At 45.8% G+C, this 19,277-nt stretch overlaps 2 protein-coding genes across 8 annotated transcripts; one reads left to right on the top strand and one right to left on the bottom strand.

The window, feature by feature from the left end:
- Positions 1-476: 476 nt before the first annotated feature.
- On the bottom strand, positions 477-2,895 carry LOC102983457 (BET1 homolog). The gene is made up of 2 exons (XM_055084705.1): positions 2,890-2,895; positions 477-986 (listed from the first exon to the last, which is right to left on the bottom strand). The coding sequence occupies exons 1-2, from the start codon at positions 2,893-2,895 to the stop codon at positions 609-611; spliced, it is 384 nt and encodes a 127-aa protein (XP_054940680.1). The 3' UTR covers positions 477-608.
- A 2,514-nt stretch (positions 2,896-5,409) lies between these two features.
- On the top strand, positions 5,410-19,271 carry LOC114486270 (WD repeat-containing protein 91). Of its 7 annotated transcripts, none has more exons than XM_055084820.1 (7): positions 5,410-5,574; positions 6,952-7,131; positions 8,224-8,430; positions 10,231-10,314; positions 11,307-11,437; positions 12,560-12,725; positions 14,997-19,271. In XM_055084820.1, exons 1-7 carry the CDS (start codon positions 5,452-5,454, stop codon positions 15,171-15,173), a joined length of 1,068 nt encoding a protein of 355 aa, XP_054940795.1. In that variant the 5' UTR covers positions 5,410-5,451; the 3' UTR covers positions 15,174-19,271. The 7 variants fall into 7 exon arrangements, with proteins under 7 accessions (XP_054940795.1, XP_054940797.1, XP_054940798.1 ...); XM_055084822.1 differs by having other exon boundaries at positions 15,052-19,271; XM_055084823.1 differs by having other exon boundaries at positions 16,583-19,271.
- Positions 19,272-19,277: the final 6 nt, after the last annotated feature.

Consider the following 19,277-nt stretch of genomic DNA (forward strand, 5'->3'; position numbering starts at 1 on the left):
ATGAGGTCCTTGGGCAGAGGCGGAAGAAGAGTCATGTCATCAAAATTTATTAGGAAAACTGTAGGTAAAAAGACATCAGCCTAGGGCTTCCCTGGTGGTGCAGTGGTTGGGAGTCCGCCTGCCGATGCAGGGGACACGGCATCAGCCTACAATTTTCACCAAATAAAGGAGGAAAGGAGAGTACATCATCAGGGGCGATGACAGTTCAGGAAAATACATTTACCACCCATCACAAACTTTCTCACCATCTCAAGAGCTCAGCACAAGGCTTTGCAGGCATTGTTATTTTCCCACTAAGTTTCTTTACGTGGAACATAAACCTACATTTATGGTAACAACAGGATATTATACTGCTATTTAACCTGACAGCAAAAAACAGGAAAAAAAACTTATTAGGGCCAGACTGACCTCAGACCATCTCAATACCCCTGAAAATAGGGGGAAAAAAATGAATCATTAAGAAACAGTATTCAAAGAGCACTGTATTATCTAATGTGACTTATAAAACAAGTAAAATTCAGTAATCTTTAATGGAAAAAGCCATAGTATTATTTGAAATTTAGGAATGTTTTGATGCTGATTTTTTACTGAAGTGGTACTCCAAGCCGTTAAGTTGGAACAAATTCCAAACTCACAGTTTCTTGCATTACCTCAGTTAAATAATCCAATAAATGACAAAAAAAGACAAACAATGAAAACAGCATCATATAGCACAGCAGCTTTGTTTGGCTCCCTCTGGATAAAATCTTCAGTTTTCCCATGGTTTTACCTAGAAATCCAGTTGTAGAATCAAACTGTGAATCCATTTCAGCTAATAATTTATTTTGATGTTTAACTTCGTGGCCTATTTCAATGGAAAGAGATTTTATAGCAGTTACTTTGTTTCTCAGACTTTCCGTGAGTCTCTCATTTTCTTCTTCACAGGCACTATTCCCACTATTAGCATAGCCATGGTTTCCATAGTTGCCAGGAGGTACTCCTTCACCCTGCACACCTCATCCTGCCAGAGGAGAGGGGGAAAAGGCGGGCGGAGGGGTGGGTAGGAGGAGGCCAAGGGCCACCCGGACCGCGTCCTCAGGACCAGGGCCCGGCGAAACACCAACTTCTTCCCCTAAAGCACCACGTCATCAGTGTAGTCTCTAGATTGAGTCTTAGAGGATAGGAGTTCAAGGGAACAATCACAGGCAGAGTCAGGCAAAGGACTGAGTGAAAAGAAATCTCAGAAATTGTAGGTTAAACAAAGGGCAGCCCAGAACATCAAGATTAGAAGTAAGGGCAAGAGGTGAAATTCTAAAGTACCCCAGAACCTTAGAGAGCTGCAGGTGCTCTTATACCTCTGATCTGTTATCTGTGGTACCCAGTGTTAAACTGATTGATCCCTGCCCCAGGCAGAATGCTCCAGCCATTAAAGAGACCCTGCATGGTGAGTCTGAGCTCCAATACTCTTCAGAAGTGGGGTGTATTCATCCTCATTCAGCCACGTGGCCTGTCTCACAAGTTGACTGATGCAGTGATGCTGCTGTGGGCACTGGTGGACTTGGAATCAGAAACTTCAACTTGAAACGTTGAATAAATCATTTAGTCTCCCTGAATCTCAGTTTTTTATTTCTAAGATGAGGGGGAAAAGACTTCATAGGGCTGCAAGAAGTTCAAATGAAATAAGGTACGTAAAAGCGTTTTGCAGCTACAAATATTATGGTTATTACTATTACTATTACGCTTAAAATAGTCATTTATTCATGGAAGCTCTGTTAATTGGCAGCTGATCCCTTCTATCCTCCTCTCAGACATATGTGTTCCTAAGAATCCCCTGGAGGGCTTCCCTCGTGGCGCAGTGGTTGCGAGTCCGCCTGCTGATGCAGGGGACACGGCTTCGTGCCCTGGTCCGGGAGGATCCCACATGCCGCGGAGCGGCTGGGCCCGTGAGCCATGGCCGCTGAGCCTGCGCGTCCGGAGCCTGTGCTCCGCGACGGGAGAGGCCACAACGGTGAGAGGCCCGCGTACCAAAAAAAAAAAAAAAAAAAAAGAATCCCCTGGAACTTGGTCCAGCTGCAGATTCCCAGGCACCATCCCAAGCAATTCTGATCGAGTGGGTCTGGGTTGGTCCCGTGAGTTTGTAATTTAACAAGACCTTGAAGTAATTCTGATGCAGGTGGTGACACAATCACGCGCTGGAGAAATAGGAACTGAGTTCTACTGGGTTGGCCAAAAAGTTCGTTCAGTTAATGAATACGTTGTTCCATAAAGTTCTTGGTGAAAAGGAAAAATGTGCCTTTTATTTTTACTTAAAACGGAATGAACTTGTTGGCCAGCCCAATACAGTCGAATGTAGCAGGACTAAAGCCTCCCTCACCATCCTGCACTGAGTCTCCAAAAATGCTTCTGAATGCAACTGGTACAATTAAGTTTGAGACGCCTGTAGGATACCCAAGTGGAAATGTGCCCAGGTATTTGGGTAGCAGCTCAGGAGAAAGGTCTGGGTTGGAGGTAAGATTTGGGAGTCATTAGTGTACAGGTAACAGCTGAAGCCTTCACGTGGGTGGAGTTAGGATAGCCGTGCTTCAGGTCCCAGTACTGCTTTCTGTTTATGGGTCCCCGTTTGTTTTAGCTTCTAGCAAAAAGAGTGTGTCTGGATGTCCCATGGTCCCCTCTTCCGGAGTTCTCTCTGCCCACAAATGGCGTGATCATCCACCCCGGTGCCCAAGCCAGAAACCTGCCAATCACCTACTCTCTCTGCTCCTCGCTCATCTTAGCTAATTAATCGCCAAGTTGAGCTGATTCCACTGCTCCACAACTCTCCAATCCTCTCCCTGCCCCTGCAACCTTCATCCCCAGTGCCACCATTCTAGTCTCATCTCTTGCTTGGAGGGCCACAGGCTCCTAGCTGACCTCCATCTTCCGTCCAGCCCTGTTCCCATCCAATCCAGCCTCCACTCTGAAGCCAGAGTGTGTGTGCTTCCGTCATCCATCTCCTCCAACCAGCCAGAGCTAGTCCTGAGGGCAGACACCCTGGTCTTGCATATAATTGTGTCCCTGACTCCTAGCACAGTGCCTGGCATCTAGTAGGTGTTCATTAAATGTTTACCCCTCGTCCCATCCCCATGCTCCTTGTCCTCCCTTCTCTCCCAACTTGCCTCAAGGGCAAAGACAGATTATTAGATTGGAAGAAAAGATAACTTGTGGTTCACCCTGTGGGCATCCGCATACTTTTCTTTGTATAATGGAACTGCTGCGGGCCCCGATAGCACCTGCTTAAACGAACATCAGTCTACCTGTTACTTTCATAGCAGGTGCCAGAGCATAAGCAGTAAAGGCTTAATCAGACATGCTGGAGCTAATGAGTGAGCTGGAGAATCTAGTGTCTTCTCCGGTTACATAAAGACAACTCAGTTAAATGTCTACAAAAATTTTTAAAGAGAGAGTAAAATGGTAGGGAGGGAAGATGGGGGAAGAGGAATGTCTTGGACAGGAAACCGGTCAGAAGCCCACAGAGCCTACACACTGGAGTGACCCAAGAGTTTACATTCCCTCTAACTGGGCTGTCCTGCTTGAACGTGGTGGGTCCACACTGAGTTTGTCCTCATTTATAATTCAGTAAATTTTTATTGAGCCTGTACTATAAGCCAGACTCTGCTTTAGGCAATGGGGATATAGTAACAAACAATTCAGACAAAAATCTCCGTTCTCATGAAGCTTGTATTTTTGAGGGGGGAGGGGGACAGACAATAAATAAGAAAAATATCTAGTGTGTTGGATGGTGATAAGTGCTATGGAGAAAGACAGAGCAAGGCAAGGGGGCTAGGAATTCTGGAGGTATAGAACTACTATTTCGTACAGGATGATCAGACCTTTCTGAGAAGGTGACATTAGTGCAAACGTGTGCAGCCTCCTTTGTGTGTTTGCTCAAATGAGCTATCCATATGGGTATCTGGGAGAAGGCATGGCTGGTAGAGGAAAGAGCTCCTACTAAGGCCCAGAGGAGCTGCATTTTGTGGATCAGAAAACCAGTCTTAGTTGGTTTTATAGGCTCTGGCCGGAAATTGCCATGGCAGTTGGAGGTACAGAAGGTAGGAGCTGTGGCTTCAGCTTCAGGCCTTTAGGGGAATCTGATTCACAACTTTCCTGTAGCTGGAGGTTTGGGCATTGGCTGCTTGTCAGGATTTCCCAAGTTCACTTTTGAAGATCTGAGATCCCAGTCAAAATAGGATTTGCCCGGGTCCTCAGTAATCACAGAGGCGACTCTTCTTGCCTGCCTTGTGCGGCAAGGCTGTTTGCCTGGGGTATGCTTACACCTTTGGAGACAGGTAAAGCAGGCAGAGTGGAACAGGTCTCTACCTTGTCTTAACACGGGTTTTGCTTTTTGTTATCTTTTCAGGTTTGTCTAGTGCAGATCAGAACGCCTCTGGGGCTAAATTTCCATGCAGTAGGATTGGAGGATCTGAGCAGAGTGGCAGTAATGATTCTGAGTAGTATTTTGACAAATACACAAAGCCATACCATTAGAGGGAAGGAGAAGGGAACAAACCTTGCAATTTACCGATGGGCTATTCACTGTGCTGAGCGTTTTCCATACTGATACATTATCTAAATACATTTTCATTATTACTCTGGAAGGTAGGTGGAAAGTGAGGCTCAAAGATATTGACTATTTCCCTGCTTACAAAAATATATGCACTTTATTAAAATGTCAAACAAAAAACCATAAAAAATAGGAAGTGAAAGTCCCTCAGAGTCTCACCTCTAAGAGGAAACAACTACAAGCGGTTAGTGTTCAATCTTCCTGAATTTTAAAAATGTACACACAAGCACATACGCATACCTTTTTTTTGCCCCCCAAGAAACTGGGACCATATTATACATATTGTTCTGAAACTTTGCCTTTTTTCTCAGAACAGTGTGCCTTGGTTATCTTGCGGTGTTAATAAATCTTATTAATGAAAGCAGGCTTTTGGGGGAGTTAGAGCTCTCTGATAACACAATACCTGGTTGTGTGACCTCACACAAGTCACTTTGCCTCTTAGGACTACAGTTTCCCCCTTTTGTAAAACGAGGGCAGGCAGATCACAGAGGATTCCGCGAGGTAATGCCAACGAGCAGGGCACCTCAGCCCCTCGCCCGCCTCGTGACTATCTGGGATAATCTCCAAGGTCCAGCCCTACTTGACTTGGACGGCAGCCGCCACTTTCAATAACTCAGATGACAAAGCCGCTGCCAGCACTGCCAGAAAACCCCGGCGGGCAATGCTTCTTTCATTCGCTCTTGGAGCTGGGTGATGGTGTCGCGGGGCGGGCCGGGGCGGGGCCGCAGACGCGCGGCGAGCGGTGCGTGCGGGCTGGTAGGCCGGCCGCGGCGTGACGTGCTCGGCGACCGCGCCCGGCCCCGCCCCGCGCGGCCTAGGCCCCGCCCCTCCGTCCCCGGTCCGCCGCGGCCCCTCACGGCGCTGGCGCAGAGATGGCGGAGGCAGTGGAGCGCACAGATGAGCTGGTCCGCGAGTACCTGCTCTTCCGCGGTTTCACGCACACGCTGCGGCAGCTGGACGCCGAGATCAAGGCGGACAAGGAGAAGGGGTTCCGGGTGAGGGGCCGGCGGGCGCGGCGCGGGCAGAGGCGGCCCCGAGGGAGCCCGGAGCTGGCTCTCCCCCAGCACTGCCCTCCTGGGCGGGAGCGGCGCTGTCACCGCGCCAGGGGGACCGTCGACATCAGCGCGTCCGGCATTCGCTTGACAGATGCGGAACTGAGGCCCTGAGAGAGGACGTGACTTGCCTGAAGTTGCCCAGCGAGTTAGGAGCATCGCCGAGGCTGGAGCCCAGGTGCCCTGACTCCTGGTCCGGGGCTCCCTTCTCCACCCCAGCCTCTCAGCAGGTGCTGGCCAGTCATTGGTCAGGATGGCGATGAGGTTTTAGGAGCTAACGTGGGGTAGATGGTTGGGTTTTTGGCAGCAGAAGTATTCTGAAGTTGGCTTCCAATGGCATTGGGAACAAAGGGGTCTGCAGCCCAACATGTTAGCGGGGTTCAAGTATCTGTTTGTTTGAAACGGCTTTATCAGTGACTCATTGGCAGTTTTGCTTCACGATTGAGGAAGACCTTGTGCATTTGAAAACGTACTTCCCCTGCTCAGACATGATTTTCTGTTGAGAAGTTCTTGGAATTTATATGTGTGTGATTTGTGTGTATATCTGCTGGCTTTAGTTGGTGTTGGCAGGTGAATTGAGAGAGGCAGTGAGCTAGCAGCAAGAACACTGGAGGGGAGTTAGGAGATCTGGGTTCTTGTCTTGCAGAAGTTAGTGGCTACTTGGTGGTGGCAAAAGCAAATCATTTCACATGTCCGAGCCTCAGTGTTCCTGATCTATAAAATGGGTGTGTTGGAATGGTATCAATATTCAAAAGCCTTTACATCTTGTGTACTCTGGTATGATTGCTCCTCACAAGGAGGTGACTCCTTTGGCTGACACTCTGAGCAGCTGCCAGGACTTTGGTAGTGCTCTGAGGACTTGAAGGAGACAGTACATCTCACCATGAGCCTTGGAATCCTGGAATGGAGGAGTTAGGACGAGGGGCATGGAGATTGTCTCACTCTGTCTTTTTTGCTTTTTGAAATCTTAGGTAACTGAGACCAGAGAGTTGAAGTGACATTGCCAAGGTGGCTGAGTAAGTCAGAGGCAGATCCAGGCCCTGGACCCAGATCTCCTTCTTCCTGGGCCAGGGTGCTTTTACACCTGCAATTTCCGTGCTTGGTAGAGGGTCAAAACACATATCTAACATCAGGAAAAAAACCTAAAAGCTATTACGTTACTGTGTTTTGAAAGTTTTATAGATTGCTAACTTAAAGAAAAAAAATTTTTAACATCCAGAAGCCACAGCAAGAGGAAAAAGCTGTATTAACTCTGTGGAACGAGGAGAGAATTCCCTTCCGTGCTTCAATGCCTTCTCCATCTCATCTTTCTCTCACCAGGTGGACAAGATTGTGGACCAGCTGCAGCAGTTAATGCAGGTGTATGACTTGGCTGCCCTTCGGGATTATTGGAACTACCTGGAGCGTCGGCTCTTCAGCCGCTTGGAGGATATGTATAGACCCACCATCAACAAGCTGAAAACCAGCCTGTTCCGCTTTTATCTTGTCTACACAATCCAGGTGCTTTTGGTTTAGGGATTTCTTGTTGGAGAGAGAGAGTTCTTTGATCCAGAAATAGATTTTCTTTTAACGCCTAGGAACAGCTCTCTGTTACTCCTGGGAAAGGGTGAAACAGTCACAGTGCAAATTATTTTTGACTGTTTTCCTACTTTTTTTCTCCTTTTCATCTGTAGATGATTGGACTTGTCTTCCTCATTCCTATTTCCCCTCTTGTTTTAAGCACGTAAGCCTGGGTGGTGTTTTGAAGACTATAAGTAGCTGGGTTAAAGTTTGCGTAATAAAGATTATGGCTGACCTGGGGGAGTAAATCACTTAGATTATTTGAAAATCAACTAGGAATTAATTTTTAGGATGGTATTTATCATCAGGACTTTATTTTACTTATTAATTTTTTGAAGATTTTTTGGATGTGGACCATTTTTAAAGTCTTTATTGAGTTTGGTACAATATTGCTTCTGTTTTATGTTTTGGTTTTTGGGCCCTGAGGCGTGTGGGATCTTAGCTCCCTGACCAGGGATCGAACCCGCATCCCCTGCATTGGAAGGCGAAGTCTTAACCACTGGACCACCAGGGAAGTCCCTGCCCAAACCCTTTTCTTCTGCATTTGATCAGATGCCCTCTGTGCTTGGCTCTGGGGGGCACATGATGGGTGTGGACGGGCTTCTTAGAGGAACAGTGGGATTAAGCTGGGCTCTTTGGTTGTTGCTTGAGTGGTTTTACTCAGAATCGTCTCTTTTCTTTACAATATTGCTTCTGTTTTATGTTTTGGTTTTTTTGGCCCCAAGGCACGTGGGATCTTTGCTCCCCGACCAGGGATGGAACCCGCACCCCCTGCATTGGAAGGCGAAGTCTTAACCACTAGATGGCCAGGGAGGTCCCTCAGGACTTTAGTTTAAACCAGCTTCTTTGAAGTTACAAGGAACTTGAGAAAAGTGTGATGATTTTTTTGATTTTATAGAGTTTATAGATCATGTCTGGCCACTTACCCAGCAGGCCGATATTCAGAGGCTCTCTGCTGTGCGGTGGTGAAGAATCTTACCTCTGGACTTCTGTCTCTTCCCCCTCCTTGCTACCTCCTCTGTGTCTTGGCAGACAAACAGAAGTGACAAGGCTCAGGAGTTCTTTGCAAAGCAGGCCACGGAGCTCCAGAACCAGGCCGAGTGGAAGGATTGGTTTGTCCTGCCCTTCCTGCCGTCCCCAGACACCAACCCCATCTTTGCTACCTACTTTTCTCGCCAGTGGGCCGACACCTTCATCGTGTCCCTGCACAACTTCCTGAGCGTCCTGTTTCAGTGCATGCATATCCTCTCAGCTGCCCGGGGCTGGGGGCCCAGGCTGAGGCAGCCCGACAACGTGATCAGTGGCCGCTGCTCTTAATGCAATCATTTCTTCTACAAAATGCCCAAGGATCACTGTCATGTGTCACGTGAGGGGGCTGGACAGATTGTGCTTACTTTGATCAGTAGGCCGGAGATCGTAGGCCGGGAATTGTAATCCTTACTACAGTTGTTCAGCAGCTCTGCTGCCGAATTGTGGACATGTGTGGGTGGGGACTGTACTAGCAGTGGGGGGTTAGGAGCCCTCACATAGGGCCTCTCTCAGCAAACGCAGGGGTCAGTGCAGAGCTGCTTTGCAGCGAAACCGGCCAACCTCGAGAGCACCCTTTGTGCATGCCCTGTGCCCCCCAGGATTCACTTGCCTTTGTTGGGATTAGGTAGCAGGTGAGAACACTTCTAGGGCTGGAACTTCCTCCCTGTGTTAGCGCCTGGGTCACTGTCTTTATAATGACCTCAGGGTCCCTTGACTTGTCAGAGGACAGAGCAGCTTTAAGAATATAGGTGTGGATATTTAAGAGAGAGAGGATGTAAATAATTTACAGCCTGCCGTATTTACCATTTTGTTGTGGAAAGCCCAGGACATCCTCCTCGCTCACTCTTGCTCTCTAGCAGGAATTCCACGGGAGGAGAAGGGAGTCTGGTTTGGGGCTGTCTGGTGGGTCACTGATAAACTGGACGTGTGGAGGCCCATCCAGCATCTCCTTTTGGCTCTGGGAGGAACATCTTCTGGTGGAGGTAGGAAGGGAGTGTTTCCTTGTGTGCGGTGGTGAGTGTGAATTACGCCCTTGCCAGGTTGGCCTTTTCTCTCCCTCCTGCTGCCGCTGTTCATCCCGAGGGCTTTCAAACAAAACTAACAGGGGGCCCAGCCCAGAGGTGGTTACGGCTTGACCCCGTGGGCCCTCTAGGGAAGTTTGCTTCCCCGGTACTGAGGCCCTGCCTGCTTTGTGCTCCTCTGGACTGAAGCTGTTTGAGGCGGTCAGGAAAGACTGACACCGTGACCTAGGATGTGGGTGCTCATAGGGTGGCAATCTGCAGAAAGCTTGCTTCTCAGTCTGAACCTCTGCCAGAGAGGCTGAACCTGCGGAGGCGAAAGGCGAGTGGCCAGCCCTTCTGCCCAGCTGGTGGAGCAGCTGGCGGTGTGCCCGCAGAGCCACTGGCCGCTGGGCTTGCTTTTTGCTCAGTGTCACTAAAGCTTAGGCTGGCTGTGAAGCCAGCAGGATACTAGCCCTTTACTGCTGGCATTTGGGAGAAAGCGTCAGGTTTGGATTTATGTCCTCTCTGTGGGCTAGCCAGGCAGGTTGTCATGTGTCCGTGAGTCTCTCTGAAGGAAGTCAGGCCAGGCCCCGTGTCAAGGGAGAGACTATTCATAAAGCTGTGAAGAGCCCACAGCACAGCGTTTTTACTCTGTGTCCTGTTCAAGGGTGTTGGTGTGGTGTCAAAGAGTTTGGGAAGGGCTTTTAATCGTTTTGCAGGCAGGCTTATGCTTTCTTTTTTTTGTATTGAATTGTTTTATCTTATTGCAGAGTTTGTGATAGAATATATTTTTTGATTTGAATTTTATTTTTATTTTTTGATCCGAATTTTATTTTAGAATATATATTTTAATTGGCTATTTTCCCCAGCTTTGTTGGAGTATAATTGACAATTAAGAATTGTATATATTTAAGGTATAAAACTTGAGGGTTCGGTGTACGTACACATCGTGACATAATCACCACAGTCAAGTTGATTAAGAGGCAGGCTTATTCTTTAACTTGGTGCACCGGTTCCCGTGATCCTGAACTTCGACGCAGAGTGCCAGCGGACCAGCCAGGTTCAGGAAGAAAATGAAGTTCTGCGCCAGAAGGTTTGTTGCGAACAATGCTTGCTCCTTGGGAAGTACTTCTGCTTTTCATGTGTAAAATTAGGTAGTAGCCATGGAGGGCTGATTTCAGTAGAGGAAAGCACTGATCTCAGATGAAAGTGAGTCACCAGAAAGGCGGTGTGGGGAATTTGGGGGCCATGTGACAAGTCTTTGAAAACCAGAGGTGAGGTTCATGCTGTAAGTCACGTAGTGCGAACAACACAGTAACAGGAATGAACTTTTAAGAGGAAAAAGACTCTAGGCATTGATGTCACCTTACATCTAACCTGCTTTCAAACATCTGCTTCCCACCCCTAGTCCTTTTCCACCTGTCCCCACATCTGTATTGTTTTACAGCCCCGAAATGATTTAATTGTTCTCAGCTAAGCTAAACTAGGTTTCTCTAGTTTGGTAAAATGAAAGCTCCAGGGGACCCACGTTTGCCTTTACATTTTGCCTGAGGAGCATTTCTCTAACCTTGAGATTGACACATCTTCAGAAAAGGGAGGATTTTTTAGAAAAAGAAAGGTTATAAGCTGTTTAGGTTTGGGGGTTTAAGATTCTTGGGTTTGGGTGTGTGTGTGTATAATTTTCTTCAGGCAAAAGGTCAAAAATGCTGACCTCCATTTAAAATTTCTTTTTTCCATTTGAGTTCCAAAGTCTGATTTTGTAGATTCCAAAGAGCAAAGCAGGATTGGGTGGAACTATTTTTCTCACTGAATTCAGGAAGAAGCAAGTCAAATGATAAAAAGGAAAAAAAAAAAGTGGGTTTTGAATATCTAACGGTTTTTTAGTTTTCTCACCTCCCTGTAGTCAAGTAACAGCAGCCTCACCCATTTTTCCAGTCTGCAGAGAGTGAGAGAGGCACTCCGAGGTAGAGGGCGAGTGGCCTTTGAGCCAGTGTGGTTGGGTTTCGGATGTGACGTGAGTCTACTCTTCCCCGGGGAGGGAAGGCTGGGTGAGATCCCCATCTTACTTGTCCCACCTCTACGCAGCTGTTTGCACTGCAGGCCGAAATCCACCGACTGAAGAAAGAGGAGCGACAGCCAGAAGAGGAAGAGGCCTTAGTCCAGCACAAATTGCCTTCTTACGTCTCCAACATGGACCGCCTGGGGGACTCGGAACTGTGAGTGTGCGCTGCGCCCACTCCGCGCGTCTGTCCCCCGTGCTCTCCCCTCCTCCCGGCGATGACGTGGAATTGCCAGGAGCCCCCCGGGTGCCCATTGTTCTTGTCTGAGCTTTCTGAGTAAGGTCCCCTGGTCCTCTAGTTGTCCCCTACCTCCCAGCCTCTAGGCCTGCTCTTCCAGAGGCCTGCACATCCAGATGTGTGCAGCCTGGGTTAATAATCACAGCCGCTTTCGTGAAGCCCTGGGAAGTTTCTGTGCCCTGAAAGGAGCGCCTCTCGGATGACACGATTGCCAACCACGGGTTGGATGCATTTCTCCATAGAAGCATGCTCTTGTCTCAGGGTTTGGAAAGGTAGGCAGGTTGGAAGAGAGGTATTTGAGTAACCTTAAAAAAAAACAGCTAGTTACAGCCGAAAACCCAGGCGATGAGAATAATAGCAGTTGAAGAGACGTAGGTGCCACGGGTCACAGAATTAGCGATTGGTGAGTCAGGATGCAAACCCAGGCAGTCAGATTCCAAACCTGCGTGTGGCCAAGTACTGCAGCAGATGAAACTCCTCTAGTTTCTGAGCTAGCGCCCTCCGATGGAAATAAAGTGCAAGCCAAAAATCGAACTTAAAAATTTTTAGTAGTAGCTATGTTAAAAAAAAGGAAAAAAAAGCCAATTTTAATGATATATTTTATTTAGCCCAACTTGCCCAGAATATCGTTTGAACATGTAATGAATATAAACAAAGTATTCATGAGATATTTAACACTCTTTTTCATGCTCAGTCTCGAATCCCAGTGTGGATTTTATGCCTCCAGCACATCTCCATTTGGACTAAAGACATTTCAGGTGCTCAGTGCCACATGTGACCAGTGGCTATTAGACAGCGCTGCTCTGAGCTTTACCACGGCCCTCAAAGAAGAGCCGCAGCCTTCACCACTGTGCCAGTCAGGCTGCTGGCTCCCTTCGTACAAGAATAGCACCAAGCATCACGCCGCCTTAAGGCCCAGGCGTGCGAACCTGGCCAAGGCCCTGGTCACTGGCAGCGTCCATAGCCTGGGAGGTCTGTGCTCCGGGTTCTCCCAGGTTCCCCCTCCAGCGCTGCGACCTTGTGCTGTGTCTGCTTGTCCAGAGCCATGGTGTGCAGCCAGAGGAACGCTTCCCTCTCCCAGTCGCCTCGCGTGGGCTTCCTGTCCTCGCTGCTGCCTCAGAGTAAGAAGAGCCCCTCAAGGTTGTTGCCTGCCCAGGCCCCCCCTCAGGCTCAGAGCTCGGCCAAGAAGGAGTCCTTTGGCGGCCAGGTTAGTGCAAATCCTGCCTTTCTAACTCTCGCCAGGAGGCCTCCGACATCCCACTCGTCAGGTGGAGACTTGTCCACCCTCCCTTAGGACCTGCAGGTGGAGGGTGGATGGTGACAAGAGGAAGTATGCTCTGAAGGGCCCCTTCCCGTTTCTCGTAAATGTCCTCTAACTCATGAGTGCTTATGACTGCGATTTGCTTACTCAAGTGGGAATTCAAGCAATTCTGGACTTTCAGATTTTTGGTGATATAAAGTAGCTTGTCGATAAAGACTAAATTAAAGTTACTTCTAAATCCAGTGTAGTATTTCTTTTACAAGTTGTTATTTCCTGATTCTGCAAAGGAGTTTTGCTATTTTTCACTTTTATAGAAGCTTGCAAGAGAATTTCTTTTATGCCAGCAGATGTCCAAAATTGAGGAGGTTTCCGAGCAGAGATGGTCACAATTCATTGCTTTCAGAAATGCTGGCCAGAGTGAAACTTTAACAGACCCATAGTTATGCCTTATTGCTCAGGTAGGGACTGTTTCCCTTTTAATATATTTTTATTAGTCGCAGATACAGTAAGTTGTCATCATCTCTGCCTTCCTCTCCTGCCACCCTTGGCTTGAGGACAGTTGCAAGTGATGCAGCAGCGTGGGGCTGCTTGGGGAGAGGGGGGTCCGCCCCAAGGCTGCCATTGGGACGTCGGGGCTTTTAGCACAGCACTTGGGTTTAGTACTATTGTTGAAGTGCAGACATTGAGCAGGACACCAGGGAAGAAAGAGCATGGGCTTTGGAGTCAGGCAACTGTACCTTGTTTATCATCCTTGCTCACATTGCTTGAACTCATCCCACTTCACTTGGGATGATGATAACAGCATTCACTCCCTAGGGGCAGAGTTATTTGAGCTGATATGAGAGCCCTTGGTATATGCAGTGCCTGGCAGGTTATAAGCACGCAATACATTTCAGTTGTAGTTGTTGTAGCTGGGAAGGTATTGGCCTCCTGGGTACCTAAGTCAGTTCTGAGACCCAAAGTGGCAGCAATGCACGATGACTGCAACCTTAGCATCCAGGGGGTTTGGGGCATCAGAAATCATGGTTATTCTACGACTGTTTTTTTTGAAGTTCAAACCTTAAAATTAGAAGCTGCAGTTTTGTAGAATGTGGTTGAGTAAGTTTTACGGTTTGCTTTGCCAATCTCTTTTTCGTTGTGCAAGATTTTGTAAGTGTAATTGATGACGTATGGAATGCTACGTTTACGTGTTCAGGCGCTAAATGCTATGTTTATGTGTTCAGGCGCTAAATGCTATGTTTACGTGTTCAGGCGCTAAGGTGTCCTGTGGTGAGGGTGAAATGGGATTGGAAATTTTTTGTATGGTTCTTGTTCAGGAGACAAAGGTAAGAATGTAATTTGCAGAAAACATGCCTTCCTTTACCTCTGAAATACATTCAAACAAAGCTTGGGTCACCGTGTGACATGTTAACAGAGCAGAGGCAGCCTTCTTTCCATTTCTTGAATGGAGATGATAAATGTCTGCAATCTGAAAAATCCAGTGGTTGGGTCACTTGTTTTTTTACTGATATATTTGACTCAGCAGTGATGTTTCAGTTCTAAAGATAACTAGTATATTTGAGGTTCAAGAAAAATCACAGAATTTTAGAGTTGGAGAAGGCTTAAAGGTCACCTGGCCCACCCTCCTATTGAGAGAGGGCACATTCTGTGACTGATTGCCGCCTGTGCTGGGGAGGTCACTGCTTGTACATGTGGGATGTTTGCCTGTTTGAAAGTTGTTAGTTGAAACCTCTATGATTTTTACTCACTGATCTTAGCTTTGCCTTCGAGCTATGAGAATAAGGCTTCTGGTTAGGACAACCCTTTTCCTGTGTTTTCCAGGCTAAGTACTATGTTAATTCCTTCCTTTCTGCCCAACTGTTTACCCATGTGGCATGATTTCTAGACCCCTCACCATTCTGATTCTCTTCATTTAGGGGGGACATTCTAATTTTTAAATTCCTCTATACAATCGATGGCCAAATTTGAGTTTACAATTCAAGATGCTCTCTTACCAATACCAAATGCAGTTAGCTGTGTGATCACTTCCTGTGATTTTAATGCTATACTGCTTTTAACGCAATAGAAAATGACATTGGTTTTTTAATCAGCCACGTGGCTTCGTTAGTGCATATTAACCTCGTAGTCTTTTCCTCACTACTACCATGCCAGAGCGCCTTCTTTCTTTTTTACTCTTAATAAGCAAACAAAACAACATGAGTTGTGTTATTAAATTAGCAATACAGGGACTTCTCTGGTGGCGCAGTGGTTGAGAATCCGCCTGCCAATGCAGGGGACACGGGTTCGAGCCCTGGTCCGGGAAGATCCCACATGCCACGGAGCAGCTACACCCGTACACCACAACTACTGAGCCTGCGAGCCACAGCTACTGAGCCTGCGTGCCACAACTACTGAAGCCTGCACTCCGCAACAAGAGAAACCACTGCAATGAGAAGCGCATGCACCGCAACAAAGAGTAGCCCCCGCCCGCCGCAGCTAGAGAAAGCCCGCGTGCAGCAACGGAGACCCCACACAGCCAAAAATAAATAAATAAAAAATAAATTTATAAAAAAAAATTAGCAATACATAAAATGATAGGCTTTCCTATTTTAAATATTACTTATATGTAGTATTGTAAGTTTCAATCACGTCAGCATTTTACCCACTTGTGATCAGTCACTGTAACTCTTGTTGTTATCACTGAAAAGTTCATAAAATTATAGATGTAGAGTCTATGGCGGTACACTCTCTGTGCTTTCAATATGAATCCGGAGGCAAAATTTTAGAAACACATGGAAGTAGCTGTAAAACCACAATTCCTAAGCTCTTTTGGGATTTCTGTGACAGAAGCCCCTTTGGGTATCTCCTCAGCAGGCTCCCCCACTGCAGTTTTACCCTATCCTCCCCTCCAGTTGTAATTCTACTCCTTCCATAGCTACTCAGTCAGTTTGGGACTCTGAGGGGGAATTATGGTTATTACGGAGATAACCTCTAATTGGCTGTAATGCAAAGAAAGCAAAGCGATCACAGACTTCTGTATTTGTAACTCTTATTAGTATCAGACTACCTCATAGCTCCGGTGACATCAGCAGTAAGAATGCTGCCCTTGGGGCTGTTTCCATGGATCTTAGCAGGATGGGGAAAAGGGAGCCTTCTTCCCCGTCTTTCATTCTGTAATTTCTATGTCACTAGGGCCTGTCTTCTGGGTGTCTTTATTTTGCTTCAGGTGAGCCTAAATTACTGGAACTTGTTCTCTGTTCCATTTGGATGACTGCCTGGTAAGCTCTATTCAGGCCACCGAAAATGAATTTGGATCCTTCCCTAGAGTGAGAAGCAAGAAGGTCAAATGATAAAACATAGGTTAAGATACCTCTCCTGAACTGTAGGAGACAGGTTGATTATGGTAGAATATAATACAATATAATTTGACTGTTGGAATGTTATCTGAATCCAGTAGTTAAGATTTTTATGAGGTTTGCTCTTAAAATAAAACTTTCAATTACCGGTTGTATCACAGTGAACATTTACTTAAGTTATATGCATTTGTAGCTAGACACAAGTTTACCTTAACTTACTTATTTAGGTGTTTGGTGGCTGGCTGCATTCATCAGCTTTTAGCATGCTATTGTTTTTTGTTGATGTTTACCCTTCGTTTGTAAATAACTTAGATAGCGTTTAAGGAGAAGCTCTCTCTAAGTAGGATCTGATAGGTCACACTTAGGTCTATAGCTCTTTTGGTATAAACTACCCTATCATTATAAAGACAGTTCTTCTTAATTTGTTGCAGTGCCTTATGTTAATGCCTGTGTAAATTTTCATTTCAGAGTACTGTCCAGCCCCCAACCTAATGATAAACTGGACAACTTCCTTGCCATCTTGACTTGACCGGGAAGCATTGCTTTTGTTCTTCTTAATGTTGTAATGTATTTGCTGGGGAAGGGTTACAAGTGGCTTTTGTGTCAGCTAGAGGAATTTGAAGTCTATCCTAAGCCTCTCTATACCATCAGTTTGGGCCAATTGAATTGAGCACCCTTAAAACCACGTGTTGGAAAAGGAAAAAACACCACTTATCAGGTGTAGCAGGTGAGTAAGGAAAGACAGGTGTGCCACCAAGTGCCTGTCCCTGCTCTGCAGCCTTCCCAGCCTTTGGTTCCAAGGTGGGATACCCCTGTGGTCTGTGTACTTTCTTTGGGAATGCATGCAATATTAAATGGGTTCTTTTCCTTCTCAAATATCCAGTTTAAAGATCTCTTGGTCAGGCTGATAAATCTGTCAAACCTGAATCATAGTTGTGCCAGGCTGTTCGAGACTTCCTTGCTTGCCAGGATCCCACTATTTTGGAAAACAGCCGTCAACCCTGGAAACTGATCTTCCTCCTCCTCCTCTCAGCACTGTTTTTATAGCTAGCTGTGGAGTTCCCATAGCCGCCACTGAAGTCCAGAAAACATGGCCTCTGCTGTCAGTTCTTCTTTTGTCTTGTCTGTCAAAATGTTAGAGCTTTTGGAGACGTGTTTTGGAATTCTTCATTTCTAATTTTATTTGAGTCCTCTTTTTTTCTTGGTAAATCAAGCAAAAGTTTTGTCTGTTTTGTTTAACTTTCAGAAAACCAGCCCTTAGTTTCATTGATCATTTCTATTGACTTTTTAGTCTATTTCATTGTTTTCCACTCTGATCATTGTTATTTCCTTCCTTCTACTAACTTTGGGCTTCATGTATTCTTCTTTTCCTAGTTCCTTGAGCTGTAAAGTTAGGTTGTTTACTTGAGGTCTTTCTTCTTAATGTAGGTGTTATTACAAACTTCCCTTTTAGAAGTGCTTTTGCAAAAGTTTTGGTATATTGTGTTTCCATTTTTACTTGTCTCAAGATATTTCTTGATTTCTCTTTTGATTTCTTCTTTGACCAATTGGTTGTTCAGGAACATGTTGTTCAGTCTCCACATATTTAAGAATTTTTTAGTTTTCTTCTTGTAATTGATTTCTAGTTTCATCCATTGTGATGCTTGCTATGATTTCAGTCTCCTTAAATTTATTAAGACTTGTTTTGTGGCCTAACATATGATCTATCCTGGAGAATGTTCCATGTGTGCTTGAGGATGGAATGTTCTGTAAATGTCTATTAAGTCCATCTGGTCTAAAGTGCAGTTTTAAGTCCAGAGTGTCCCTAGTGATTTTCTGTCTGGATGATCTATCCACTGGTGAAAGTAGGGTATTGAAGTTGTCTACTATTATTTTCTACTGCCTATTTCTCCCTTCAGGTCAGTTAATATTTGCCTTATATATTGAGGTGCTCTGACGTTAGGTACATAAATATTTACAAATGTTATATCCTTTTGTTGGAGTGACCCCTTTATCATTGTATAATGGCCTTCTTTGTCTCTTATTACAGTCTTTGGCTTAAAGTCACTTTTGTCTGATATAAGTATAGTCTCCCCTGTGGAATTCTTTAGTCTGAGCAGTTTGCCCTCTGGATCAGTAGATATAGGGAGGAATTAATAGATTTGTATAATGAAGGTTGGCATCCTTGGATCTCCTCCTAGGGAGTGAACCACCCCCGACCCCACTACCCACCCTGGGACCGTGTGAGGGACCATGGTTACCTCAGGACCACCTCTTACTTTTGGGAAGGCAACAGGAGTCATCTTCCACTTTCTAAAACTGTGGGACCTATTCAGTGTTCCATGGACCATGGGATACTTCTCAAGAATGGCTGGAAGCACTGAGAGAAGGGTCTTATCTTGGTTGTTATTTTGCTCCAGGATTATGACATTTCTTCTTATCTTTTCTATTCAGTTTCACTTTCTTCCATGTGCTCCCATCATGGTTTTTCTTTCTTCAGGTTTCTCAGAGTTCGGGGCCGCTGTCAGATCTGGATGTCAATTCTGGTTCTGTCAAGTTATCCCTGTGTAAAACGAGTAACTTAACCTCTCTAAACATCTGCTCCCCATGTTAAAATAATGCCTCATCGTTAAGGGAATGTTTGTAAGGTTCTTAGCATGGCACCTTACGTACGGTAAATGCTCAACGAGTAATATATATTGATGTTATTATTGTTGTTGGTTTTCTTCTTAGGTTATTTTTTAAAAATCTTAACTAAGAACTTTACTTTTCCCCAAATAAGTCAGAATTCAGAGAATCAAATACTCTTTCTAGAGAAAACATCTGTTACAAGCACAAGTAGATACCAATGGAGGTCGCCTCAGTCAGAAAACCAAAAATAACCAATCCTGTGTAGGTCAGCCACAGTTAGGCTCCAGGTAAACTAATAGCCTTTAAAATTTCCTTTCTTAACTGTTCACATGACTCTGGGGTCCCAAGGAACACATGTTAATCATTTTAAGTTGGTTAGTGTTAACATAAAAAATAACCGGTAGAAACTAGAAGCCCACAAGTAGACTTTGGTTGAGTTTATTCTCTTTCCTTAGGACTTGTGTACAAATGATTTGTGAGGAGGTTGGTCTCAAACCAGAGCGGCTGTTTGCATCCTATCCCTTTGCTAAGAGTGTAAAAAAAAAAGGTGTGT

Source organism: Physeter macrocephalus, chromosome 5 (assembly GCF_002837175.3).
Source record: "Physeter macrocephalus isolate SW-GA chromosome 5, ASM283717v5, whole genome shotgun sequence".
Lineage (NCBI taxonomy): Eukaryota > Metazoa > Chordata > Mammalia > Artiodactyla > Physeteridae > Physeter > Physeter macrocephalus.

Bases quoted from the DNA above. Each gene is read 5' to 3' on its own strand.
- LOC114486270 (XM_055084820.1), top strand. From the start codon at position 5,452: ATGGCGGAGGCAGTGGAGCGCACAGATGAGCTGGTCCGCGAGTACCTG. The intron at 5,575-6,951 runs GTGAGGGGCCGG...TTCTCTCACCAG, and splicing joins ACAAGGAGAAGGGGTTCCGG to GTGGACAAGATTGTGGACCA. The intron at 12,726-14,996 runs GTTAGTGCAAAT...TTATTAAATTAG, and splicing joins AGGAGTCCTTTGGCGGCCAG to CAATACAGGGACTTCTCTGG.